The sequence below is a fragment of the Mixophyes fleayi genome, chromosome 7 (assembly GCF_038048845.1).
Source record: "Mixophyes fleayi isolate aMixFle1 chromosome 7, aMixFle1.hap1, whole genome shotgun sequence".
NCBI classification, from domain to species: domain Eukaryota; kingdom Metazoa; phylum Chordata; class Amphibia; order Anura; family Limnodynastidae; genus Mixophyes; species Mixophyes fleayi.
In genome coordinates this window covers 106,459,669-106,473,162 of record NC_134408.1, presented here as the reverse complement: position 1 = coordinate 106,473,162, position 13,494 = coordinate 106,459,669, and the positions used below count along the sequence as shown (strand labels likewise).

Genomic DNA, 13,494 nt, shown 5'->3' with positions numbered 1-13,494 from the left:
TTATAAACTATATGGGTATATACTTAAAATGCATTGGAACCTTGGGCTTTGAATAATTAAAGTATTGTGTTCCTTTTAGGGTTTTCTATAAAGACCATACTATATTTGCCAAATATAAATGTTAAAAAAAGCTGACAAACTGCATTGTGGTTAATAACTTTTAATAAGGCTTAATGAATCCAGGTCTTCATGGCGCCCAGCTCCAGTGAGTCATGACATTATACATCCTCTGAGAACTGCTGTGTCACTTCTAGGCTTGGAAGAGATGGCTCAGTATATAATGAGCTCTCTGCTCTAATCCTTGACTTAGGCATCTAATTGACACCCCGGAATGCTGTGTGCATGGCCTGGCATTCTGGAGTGCCAAATTTAAACTTGCTCGAAGTATATCTCATAACAGATCTATTCATCTCTGATCAAGAAGGGCATGGTGGCATCGAAGTATACAGTGGGGAACTCATGTACATGCAGAGGAACAGTGTTACAGTGAGTGGTTAGAGGAGGAGTTACTAACAAAGAATGAGGTTCATGATGGAGGGATTTAATGATAGCAGGTTAATGAAGGAGAGCTAATAATGCAGAATGGAGATTTTAATGATGTTGCGTTAAGAAGACGTTAATGATGACACTGGAGGGGGGGTCATTATGATTATAAATGGGAAATTAAGGTTGCAGGGTGTTGATAATAAGGATTGATTTTATTCACTACTTTGTTAAAAGATGGATTTAACATAGTTGACAGATTTACTTATTGAAAGAAGCTGGTTACAGTAATATAAATATTGAAAGTTTTTAATCTGTGGATCCATGGACTGAAATTGAAAATGTCCAATTGTGTCTTAATATCTTTGTTTACCCACATTTCCAATCAAAAAAGTAGCTAGTCTCTTTAGTATGAGCGTTATATGACTGGAAAATAGCCCTGAGGATTCTTGACGAGTATCTGGGTGAAATGCTTCAGTTGTTATAGCACACATCATGCAACATCTGAGAGTACGCTTGTTTTTATGTGGTTACACGTGTGGCGTCCTTGCCTTCTGTATGCCGCATCTTTGCAGATTTACTGTCTGTCAACCAACACTTGCAAGCCTGGTTCTTGGTGAGAAAGAGGTTGGATCGATATGACATTGGGGAAAGCCATGCATAGAGGGATATCAACCAGGTCATATGTATTTATCATTTTGATTAATTGTGGAAGATCCTCTTGTATTGGTTTATGTGTGTGTATATGTGTGTGTGTGTATATATATATATATATATATATATATATATATATATATATATATATATATATATATATATATATATATATTTATATATTAACGGAGACTACTTTCAGTGTTGGCTCCTTTTTCCTGGTGGTATTATGATTTTGAATGCCACTGACTTATGTGATCTTTGTAAATTCGTTGTACAGACAGTGCCTGAAGGAAGGTTAGAGCACCCTCTTAATTGTTCATGAGAGAGATGCATATGCAAGTGACCATTCAGGTTCTGTGAAACATTAATAGAAAGTAAACCACATACTCCACTAAAAGCCATTGAATTCACTTGGCTGAGAATTCGAAAAGAATTTGTAAATGTTGGAGAAAATTGAAAAGCCCGTAGTCCAAAATTGCAGTGCATACTGACCTACTATTATGGTTACTTTTTTGAGAGACAGAACACAGGGTATTTGACAAAAAATGATCATCTCTTAAGCATCTGCCTAAGAAAGGCAAATGTAAAAGCAGAAATCTTTAAAATTGTATATAGTACAGGATAGGTGGCAGAGTGATTAGCATTTCAACCTTACAGCCCTGGAGTTATAGGTTTCATTCTGACCAGGGCAGTATCTGTGTCAAGTTTGTATGTTGTTCTCGTGTTTATGTTGGTTTCTTGCTGGTGCTCAGGTTTTCTCCCACAAACTGAATGAACACCCTCAGGTGAAGTGGCTGCTAACAAAAATGTACCTTACTCTGTGTGTGTTTATGCAAGACATGCCCTGTGAATGAAAGACTATACAGAATTCAGAATTCAAACATACAGACCTAAAGAAGAAGTCTACCTTTTTATCCAAGCGATTTGAAATGTTCATACTTCGAAACTTTTCAGAGAATGGTCGAAGAAGACCTGAGCAAACTACCAGCCGAAGAAGAAGACAGAACCTAAACAAATCAGAACAGTTAGCATTAAAACAACTGGGGCGAAACGCCAATATTCTCAACAAACCTGCTGACAAAGGTAGTGAGTAACCTTACTGAATAAAACGTATTATCTACAAGAGCTACAGAGGCAGTAAGAAGACCAGACTACTTATGAATTACTTAACAAGGACCCCACCGTATCCTTTAACAAAGAATTAGGCTCTTAAAGGATGCCTTTACTAAGGGAATCCTGAACAAATCAGAACTTGAATTTCTACACATCAAGAATCCTACACCAGTGATATACTGCTTATCTAAAATACACAAGACTTTAAATAAACCATCTGGCAAGTCTATTGTATCTGGCATCAACTCACTTAGCTTCTGGTCTAATGTACTTTGAGATATAGAATGTAAGGTACATAGACCAGAAGCTATCGTAAAGCACACTAATCATGTCCTTGATATCATTTAACGTCATTTCTTTGGAGGACCACTACATTTTGACATAGAATCATTATATATCATCATTGATCATACCACCGGTTGGGACTATAACAAATACATACTTAACAACGAATCGGACATTCCACCAGAGTAATTTGACTATTGTTGAAGCCATAAAATTCACTTTGGAACATAACTATTTTTGGTTTCAAGGATCGTACTATAGACAGGTTCACGGTGCAGCTATGGGCAGTAAATTTGCCGCTAGTTAACCTGTTCATGGCGCTCTGGGAGAATACACACATCTAGACCAATAATCCAAATAAGGATTATTTTTCTAGGCTGGCACAGGGACATAGAATTCATCCTGAGAGTCTGTCCAGATACATAAATTGTCGTCTTATGCTTTTTACAATACATCAGTACAAACAGTTCAAACCTACACTTCACAGCACATATTATTGAAGAAAAAGAATTCCTTAACCTAGATATTTATGTGGAAAAGGGCGGACTCTAAACAAAGACCTTTATGAAACAAGTGAATAGGAACACCTATATCCCCATTTCTAGCAATCCCCATAAACAATGGCTAAACAATATTCCAAAGGGATTGTTCATGAAGTTGAGGAGAAACTGCTCAGACCCTCCTGTGTTTGAAGTCCAAGACTGCTCCCTTAAGGAAAGATTTAAGGAGAGGAACTAAAACAATGAGGCCATAGAAAAAGCCTACAAGGAAACTAGATCATTGGACAGAAATGTTTAATAATAAAGTCAAAGCCCTAGAGGGTATCCCTAAGAAAACATTGGTCAATTTTATTAAAAGATGGCAAACTTTGCAGAATGCTCCCAGGTAGACCACTAATTATCTATTTAAAAAAAAAACCAGAAAATTCAAATAACAAGTTCCATCTCCCGAAATACCACAAGGGAATAAGCCCAGGCAAGAGTTAATGAATTTATCGCTGGTTGATAAATCATCTACAGGCCTGCAGAGCACCACAATGTCAAGGACATGGTTGTGCAGCCACTATAGCTGGTTAAACTTGGTTGTGCAGGAGCAAATGAGGCCTGGAGCGTATCCATGCAAGACTTGTGTTATTTGAGCCATTTCTTTTACTACATTTCCACTCATTCTGATCCTACAGTGTTGTGGTTGATAGTGGAAAGTCAGCGGATCTTATGGCCTGTATAAAATGGCAGGGCTAGGATGTGGATTCTCTTTGCCTCTAATTGGCACTGGAACCTTTGGGTTAAATAGTTTACTCTGTCTTCACTCTTCATGAGAGGCCTTGCAAGTAAGCGACTCTGTTGCAAAGTGGCCACAGGTCATGGCCACCAAATGAGTCTCACCAGGAGGCTGATGAAAAGAAGAATGTGGGAGTCCAGTAACAAGCTGAAGGTCAGGGGCAGGCAGCAAAGACCAAACAGAACTAAGCCAATATCCAGGAAGACTGGTCTGGATATGCTTATATCCTAATTGCACAGCAAGAAAACTTGTTGTACAATCTGTGAAACACTAAGGGAAAAAAAACAAGGTAATTAACAGACTCCATCTAATTTCACCACACAGCAGAGATTACTAGATTACACGAGTCACTTTTTAGTGGATTGCCCGATTACTGCACATACTGGCAGACTATATTTATCGGTTGACTGAATTATCAGGCAATCCAGGTTGATATATGCATATTGATCTCATCTAATATTGGTTGTTTCAATTTGCTGCATGTGTTGGCATCTTTTCACTTGACTATTACTATTAAAAAGTTGTGATTTACAATAAACACTATTTCCTGTCTCAATTATTAGCAATAATACAGGAAGACACACACAAATATTCTTCCCTCTTCTTGTACCATTCCTGAGGACTTGTCAAATTGCAGCATCAGTAGTACTTTGAAAACATTTCGCCGGCATCTTGGTTGTAGTTTTTGTGTGACAGTACAATAACACTTGTTTGTGTTCTTGTGGGAGAAAACCTGAGCGTCATTAAAACTGTAAGTTCTTTGCTCCAATAGTCTTGCATCAATGCAGTTATTTACATATATATTCATCTAATACTTTTAGCACGCCTGCTCTATGCTGGCTCACATTTAGTAACTAGGAGAGCATATTTCTGTTAGCTGTCATAATACCACATTGGCATACTTCAACCACTTTCCACTTTTCCTAATTAATTGCTGTGCCCACACATTGAATATACCTTTATATCTATTTATAGTATGGCATTTAAAGTTAATGGTGTTTTTTCTTCTCAGTTTCCATTTGCAAATCCAGATAGGTGAGGACAGGGGTAGATGGTAGTCAGAAACTGGAAAAGCCACAGGTCTACAAAGATTGGAGGAAGTGGTGGGGAAGGTTGTCGTTTATTGCCATATAGTTTATTCCTACGGTGTTGGGTTTTGTTGGTTGTTTTATTGTTTTTATTTTGCACTCTTCTTTCCTCTAGACAGAAGCTCATTTGTCATATGCGTTTTTAAATAGTCATGCTTTTAAACACCGTTTTATTAAATTTTAGTTTTTTTACTCTGTGCAGGGGCCCAGAAGACACGTGTTTCGAATGTGGAGTATTTCCAGCAATCCTTAGCTTCCCTCTAGATTATCCATTAAGTCCTCCTAAAATGAGGTTTACCTGCGAGATGTTTCATCCAAACAGTAAGTGGCTTTAGAAGAAATGCAAAAAAGTAATTCCCCTAATTGCTAAACTACACAAAGAGCGCGTTCACACACATGCTGGGAAATTGGCTAAAACATATCAAAACTAAACCAATGAAATGGGGCTTATTAAATGCAGCACTAAGAATTGTAGTGCACATTGGTGGGGAGGGGGGTCCTATTTTAATGTGCTATTCAAGTGTCTTAACTCTATATATCCAGAAATAGAGAGGTGTAAATAGGCCCTTATGGGATGTACTCAGCTAAATACTTTCTGTGCTGTGGATATTACCACTTGCTAATATGTGATCCTCAGGGGTGCTCTGGCATTGTGATCAATTATTCTGATGCTAGCTCTATTTTCTTGATACAGTTCAGTTAAGTGCTGGTATCTGATGAAGCCCTTAATGAAATACAACCAATTTTTAGTGCTTTAGTACTTCTTAGTACTTAAACACAGAGAAACCATTTAGATTTTTTTCAATCCCAACTGAATCTTTGTGTTGCCATAGCTTAAGTAATAGGTAAAATGTAGTAGTATTCGATGTTCCGTCCTGATAAAGGTGCCTTGATAACTTGAAAGAACCCTGTTTACTTTGTTTTATACATCATTTGTTTTAAGTAGTGGGTAAGTTGTTTTTTTGTTTGTTTTTTTTTTGTTATTTTTTTGTTTTGTTTTTTTTTTTTTTAAATTAAACCTTGTGCTTTACTGCTTTAAGAACTATGGATATAATAAAGTGGCAATGAAAAACCATTTTAAGACCTATTTTAACAGGTTTTTTTTTACTGGATCATGCGGAGATCAAGACTCTTGGCAGCTATGATCTATCATAGATAAGATACCTTGAAATTAGAAGTTATGGAAATCCCCTTCTGTCTTGCTTTAACTTTTCATAAGAAGTCATGGAAGACCATTTCCTTTACATACCTCACTCTCACAGCTTATTCTGTTTACCATTTTGTTGTTGTAGTATACCCAGATGGCAGGGTGTGTATCTCCATCTTACATGCTCCAGGAGATGACCCTATGGGGTATGAGAGCAGTGCTGAGAGGTGGAGTCCTGTGCAGAGCGTAGAGAAGATTCTCCTGTCCGTTGTGAGCATGTTGGCAGGTACTGTTCACTTCCAATACATATTACACCAATGGACATATTCCTTCTGACTTTACATTGATCAACTAATTAAACTTTTATGAGCTTATGTATGTCAGCAATATTTTTAAACTAAAATTATATTTAAGAACACTTCTCAATATTCTTTTATTTAACATTAAATAGTTCCGTGGGCCTGACCGTCTTACTGCATCATATTGTTAAGGGTCTAATCCTTAAAGGGAATAGAGTATGTATTATTGTGTAAAAGAAAAACAATCATTGGATTCAAAACAAACTCACCTACAACATAATAAAACAGCTGTGCACATAACTATTCCTAGGTGTCATATCTCGCTAAAGGAGGAGTAATCTAATATGTCCACTTGCTTATAAAGTGAATGACTGAACTTGAAAGCCAACTTGTTTGTAGCTTACTTTTCTCACAAGAGAATAGAAGTATTGCCCACTCTAGCTTTCTCAACGTTGACTTTTATGAAGCCAGTTGCTTTACATGGGACCTCCAGATTCCAATAGAACTTTTCTGCCATTTATAGTGTGTTTCCGGTTGCACTCCTTAACTTAGAGCTGGGGTGACGGCTCTAACACTTTCTGCACCTTCTTGGCTCTACCTTAGCCAGACAGCTGGGTTGACCCAATGATCCAGTAGATGCATCATCTAAAATCTCAGTATTATTGCACTCAGGAATGATTTTACATTGCATTAGGACTTTTGATGATTCTGTCATGATGATGATGGAGGTAGGTCAACAGTTTCCTGGGCTAAAATTCAATTTTCCCCTTGAAATCAGACAACACGGCTGTGTAGGCAGGCTGACTAGTTATGTGGTGATTGAACCAAGTACATTTTAAAAGCGGTCACAGGAAGATAAATCTGTAACCAGACAAATCTCGTAGGGGCAAAAGGGAGTTATAAAAACAACTGAATTAATGGTGGACATCTCCTGTATATTTTATTCCCTTTGCAGAGCCCAATGATGAAAGCGGAGCTAACGTGGATGCCTCAAAGATGTGGAGGGAAGACCGGGAGCAGTTTAACAGGATCGCCAGGCAGACTGTGCAGAAATCATTGGGGTTGTGAGGAGACACATCAGTATTGCACATGAACAGAGATTTATGTGCTTAGATTACTGCCTCACAGATGCTTACAAATAATCCTTGCGATGCTGGGATCAATGACCTTTATTTTTTTTGAGTTGAAGGTTTCTTCCTGACTGCATTTGTTTCCAATTGGAGTGCTCCATTACTGCACATCTCTGCATCTTGTTAAATGGAGAATTTTAATTGGGCATCTCATAGTTGTATGTATCAGAATCTATATAAAACATTGCACATCTAAAAAGCCCACATTTGTACAAGGACTCTGGACTCTGTACCTTGAATATAATCTATAGTACAATCCACCACAGTATTTTGTAACTGTATATTCTTGTCTAAATATATTTGAAACTTGCTTGATTCTGCTCTGAAATTTGGTCCATAAAGTCAATTTCTATTGATGTAGTAATCTGATTTTTGGAAGTGGGCACTATCTGGAGAATTTTGTAAATCATGAAGTAGGCATGGCTGGAATAGGAAAATGTTCCTCCCATTGTGTATGCTACAAAACACATGATCAAGCTTTGCAGTTGTTTATAAAAGGGTCCTCAATCTCCTATATAGTGTTAGTGGCAGGTTATGGTCAGATAAGCATTTTATAATCCAGCGTTGCTAATGTGGTCAGATCTGAGCAGCTACATTAACATATTCTGCTTCCTTTTTGTTTTGTTTTTATTCTAAATTTAGTGTTATTAAAAATGTTTGTCTATACTTGTCTGTCAAAAATAGCTAAGGTCAGGGGATGCACCTTTTATACATTGCTATAAATATGAAGTCTTTATTTTGCGTTCATCTGTAGTAATTTACTTGAGCTAACAGATTCATATGCTGAATTTGTGTATGAGATTTTCCAGTGACCTTTTAAAGGTGCACTAAACACCAATATGTAATTGTTCACATATGAAACATGGTGGTAAGATCTACTGCACCTCTGATAAAAGTAAAGTTTGACCTCTCCACTCCATTACAGACAGCGGAACCTACTCCCACATCTTTAGACAGTATAAGGATGGAATCTGATGATCAGCTCTGATAGACTTGCAATGAAATTACTGGATTTGCGCACATGTATAAGTCGACCAACCCACACTGCATTTCTGCAGAGCAAGTCTGCCTAGCTGTCAGTCTCTGCTTGTTTAGTTACGATAGCACCTCCTGCTGCAGACGAGTGAGCGTGTCTGATAGACATATTTAGTTTAGTTAAGTAGAAACACTCCAGTTACTTACTTTATTCAGATCCATAATACACATACTTTGATATATATTAATGTCAAATATAGTGGCTTTAGTTTTTAAACTCTGTTTGTGAATCTAATTCCTATTTGAAATGATAACCATGGGCTTAATATCACAAACCTAGCATTTTTTAGCATAGTAGTTGGTTAACTGTGAATGATTATGCTCCTCATATTTTACATAGTAACAAAGCCATTTCTACGCTGCCTCAGACCAGTGTCTTCATAGATTTTTATGACATAACTGGTCATTTACAGTATTGTATTCATTGTTTGTGCCGAGTTACATCTGAGAACCCTATTTAATGGAATCTCCCATATGTACTATTTAATTCTTTAAAAAAATGTGCATGTATTCAGTCAGACATGAAAACAAAGGCTATGGAGGGCCCTGTTCATGAGCAAGTTAACAGTATAATGGGGAAAAGGCCACAGCTGAGACAAGAGGGTGAGTATGGTCCAGAGTTGTGAGGGGGCACCAACATGAGTAGTATAGGTGGGAGCAGAGGAAGCTGTAATACAGAGGTAGGTTTTCAGAGATCATGCTCAGTCATTTTATAATCAGTAAGGTGCAAATAAGGAAAGGAGTTCACACAAATAACAGGTTTCCTGTACCCTCCTCTATCAGACAGGAGCATTATATCCTGGCATCAGACACATTTGGGACGTCAAGGCGAAGCTCAAAGAAATGTTATAAAAGAAAATCTTCTACTTTTACACTTTCCATTTATGGTACAACAGCATAACACCATACATGAAAGGAATTTTAATCGAACAGTTCCCTTTTGGAGTAAAGGTAATCAATCCAAGGTATCCAGTGTATGTTTATTAAACACACAAACTTCCTATAAAAAATCTTTTCAGAATATTTTACATGGAGAACATGTAAATGCAGATTCTTAGTTGGGGACTGCACATACATGTGCCCTACAAAAAAAAGTCTACAAGAAAAATCATTGTAATTATGGTAGAGCATATTTTATTTTCTCACAGTATGAGAATCAATTGAGCAGTTTAAGTACAATGATTTGGAAGAGTAGCTTTTAAGACAAAACTACATAAGAGCATGTGTGTACACAACATTATACACACAGGATGTATACACATGACAGTAACATCTGTTTATCACACCCTCACTATGGGCCTGATATAGAGTGGAACGTAAACATAACTTGTGGTTGTAAAACTTGTATGCAAGTGCATGCGTATGTACGCCATATTCACAGTTAAAGATGCGTCCACTTGACAACAGACCCACCCGTCAGACATTTGTGTCCAACTTGCACAAAAACCTTTTCTCTTATGTTAAGAGCGCTATTGCTGTGAAGCAGCTTTTAAACTTTAATAACCTTGATAATAACAGCAGTAATAAGTTCCTGACATTTACAAAAAAAAAAAAAATTCTATCTTTGCTACAACACACTATGCATTCTCCCCTGTCACGCATCTTAAGATGTAAGGAGTAGTAAGTGGCAGGTCGTCTGAATAGCTGCATTCACTTTCCGAGCATGCGCAGTTCAAAAAAACGCAAACCTGCACAACTCAAACGTCTCGCTCCGAGTCAGGCCCTATGTGGGCAATCATATATATTTGGGCACTGGATGTATACAGATGAAACGCCACAAAATAAGGTGAACTACGATATGACCCTCAATGTCTCGGGCAAGCAGAGGATGCCTGAAAATAGATTTGACATGTGTAGTACATCGACAGGCTTGTAGATCAAATCCAACTTAATACATGTGGAAACCTTCTCTTTCCCATTTAAACATACATGACAGAGTGGTAAATAAGTAACGCTTCCCAAGCTCAGTGTAAAACTGACAGCTATTTTTCATCCATCATATTATTTGAATATTCATTTGGATTACAAAATTATGACCTCTATTAAACTCTCGGTGGTTAACATTTGCTTCAGTTAAAATTAATCAGGTTTAACTATTTCTCATCAACCCTGATTAATGCATCTAAACTCATAGCATGGCAGGTTCTGAGAGTGTTGTGCAATCTGTTCTATGAAAGAATTCCTGCTGATCCATTAATAGGTATTGTTTATAGATGCAGAATTATGCTAAATATTGGCAGTGTTTTTGTTGTTAAAATATAATTGGTTATCTTTTACTTTTTTAAATGACGGCCTGCACCCTCCAAATTTTAATGTAAGCATTGTAGTTTATAACACCGAATTATGGAATGCCAATAAATACTTTAGAAGATTAGTTCATTCTTGAAGATCAAGTAACCACTACTCACCATTTAACATAGAGGTAGAAGACAAGGAAACTGAAATCGCAGTATAAAGCCACCTAATAGGGTCTTGGGCCACCACATATGATATGTATGTGCTGTCACATTAAGTCTACCACTGACTGCAGGATCCATGCAGCACCATTCTTCAACAAGAAAGTCACTCAACTGTTGCCTGGGTTATGGTGAAAAATCTGGTGGCTGGGAAGGCCATGACCAGTATAACGTAAGTTATGTGTTAGTCAAACCATGGGTGACCACAAGTTGTCTGTGGATGTGGCATTGTCATCCTGGATGACACTCTTCTGGTCAGGAAACACATGCTGCAGCATGGAGTGATGCTAATCACGTACCATTAATAAGGCGATTAATATGAACTATTTCTTAGGGAATGACTGCATCCACACCATGCCAGGTAAATGTACCCCACAACCTTCTGAACCACCAGAAACCTTGACTGTTGGAATCAGCACTCGGGGCTGGATTGCCAATAACAGTATACACTATTATTCCTTGTTTATAGATTGATGGATATTTGATTTTATGTATTTTAATGTTTTAATATTAAATCTTATGTAAAATCTCAGGAACAATGTTATAATATAATTTTGGGAACCGTTTGATCTGGTCCAATATTTGCTGACAAAAGTTACCATGTATGATCAACTGTAACTTTAGGTATAAAACTGCCACATATCTAGTGACTCACCTGTTGGGCTGAACACATGGATTTAGCATGTACACAATAATCTTCCTTGTTCAGTAGAAAGATGATGCCCATCCTTATATACAGTCAGGTCCAAAAATTTTGGGACATCGACACAATTCTCACATTTTGGGCTCTATACACCACTACAATGGATTTGAAATGAAACTAACAAGATGTGCTTTAACTGCAGACTTTCCGCTTTAATATGAGGGTATTTACATCCAAATCAGTTGAACGGTGTAGGAATTACAACGGTTTCTATATGTGCCTCCCACTTTTTAAGGGACCAAAAGTAATGGGACAATCAACTTAAAACCTATTTCATGGACATGTGTGGGCTATTCCCTCGTTATTTCAACATCAGTTAAGCAGGTACAAGGTCTGGAGTTGGTTCTAGGTGTAACATTTACATTTGTAATCTGTTGTTGTCGACTCACAATATGAGATCCAAAAAGCTGTCACTATCAGTGAAGCAAGCCATCATTAGGCTGAAAAATCAAAACAAACCCATCAGAGAGATAGCGAAAACATTAGGGGCTAGATTTACTAAGCTGCGGGCTTGAAAAAGTGGGGATGTTGCCTATAGCAACCAATCAGATTCTAGCTTTCATTTAGTTAGTGCTTTCTACCAAATGACAGCTAGAATCTGATTGGTTGCTATCGGCAACATCCCCACTTTTTCAAACCCGCAGCTTAGTAAATCTAGCCCTAGGTGTGGCCAAATCAACCCTTTGGAACATTCTTAAAAAGAAAGAACGCACTGGAGAGCTCAGGAACACTAAAACACCTGTAAGACGACTGAAACACAACTGTGGTTGCTGACAAGAACTTTTTCCCTGGGGAAAAAAAACTCCTTCACAACAGTTGGTCAAACCAAGAACACTCTCCAGGAGGTAGGTGTATATGTGTCAAAGTCAACAAGCAAGAGAAGACTTCACAAGAGTGAATATAGAGGGCTCACCACAAGATGTAAACCATTTGTGAGCCACAAAAACAGGAAGACCAGATTAGAGTTTGGCAGACAACATCTAAAAAAGCGATTACAGTTCTGGAACAACATCCTATGGACAGATGAGACAAAGATCAACTTGTATCAGAGTGATGGGAAGAGAAGAGTATGGAGAAGGAAAGGAACTGCTCATAATCCAAAACATACCACCTCATCAGTGAAGCATGGTGGTGGTAGTGTCATGGCGTGGGCATGTATGGCTGCTAATGGAACTGGTTCTCTTGTATTTATTGATGATGTGACTGCTGACAAAAGCAGCAGGATGAATTCTGAAGTGTTTCGGGCAATATTTTCTGCTCATATTCAGTCAAATGCTTCAGAACTCATTGGACGGCGCTTCACAGTGCAGATGGACAATGACCCGAAGCATACTGCAAAAAGCAACCAAAGAGTTTTTTAAGGCTAACAAGTGGAATGTTATACAATGGCCAAGTCAATCACCTGACCTGAATCTGATTGAGCATGCATTTCACTTGATGAAGACAAAACTGAAGGGAAAATGCCCCAAGAACAAGCAGGAACTGAAGACATTTGCAGTAGAGGCCTGGCAGAGCATTACCAGAGATGAAACACAGAATCTGGTGATATCTATGCGTTCCAGACTTCAGGCTGTAACTGACTGCAAAGGATTTGCAACAAAGTATTAAAAAGGGAAAGTTTGATGTATGATTGTTTAGTTTGTCCCATTACTTTTGGTCCCTTAAAAAGTGGGAGGCACATATAGAAACCGTTGTAATTCCTACACTGTTCACCTGATATGGATGTAAATACCCTCAAATTAAAGCTGAAAGTCTGTAGATAAAACACATCTTGTTAGTTTAATTTCAATTCCATTGTGGTGGTGTATAGAGGCCAA

The 13,494-nt window shown here is 37.8% G+C and overlaps 1 protein-coding gene across 2 annotated transcripts in view; it reads left to right on the top strand.

Moving 5' to 3' along the window:
* UBE2G2 (ubiquitin conjugating enzyme E2 G2) overlaps positions 1-7,839 on the top strand; it is a 47,231-nt gene extending 39,392 nt beyond the window's left edge. For both annotated transcript variants that reach the window (XM_075180250.1, XM_075180251.1), the window contains exons 4-6: positions 5,110-5,228; positions 6,200-6,340; positions 7,309-7,839. In XM_075180250.1, the coding sequence (XP_075036351.1) occupies positions 5,110-5,228; positions 6,200-6,340; positions 7,309-7,421 (373 nt within the window). In that variant the 3' untranslated portion in view covers positions 7,422-7,839. The remainder of the gene's footprint in view (positions 1-5,109; positions 5,229-6,199; positions 6,341-7,308) is intronic.
* The last annotated feature ends 5,655 nt before the right edge of the window (positions 7,840-13,494 follow it).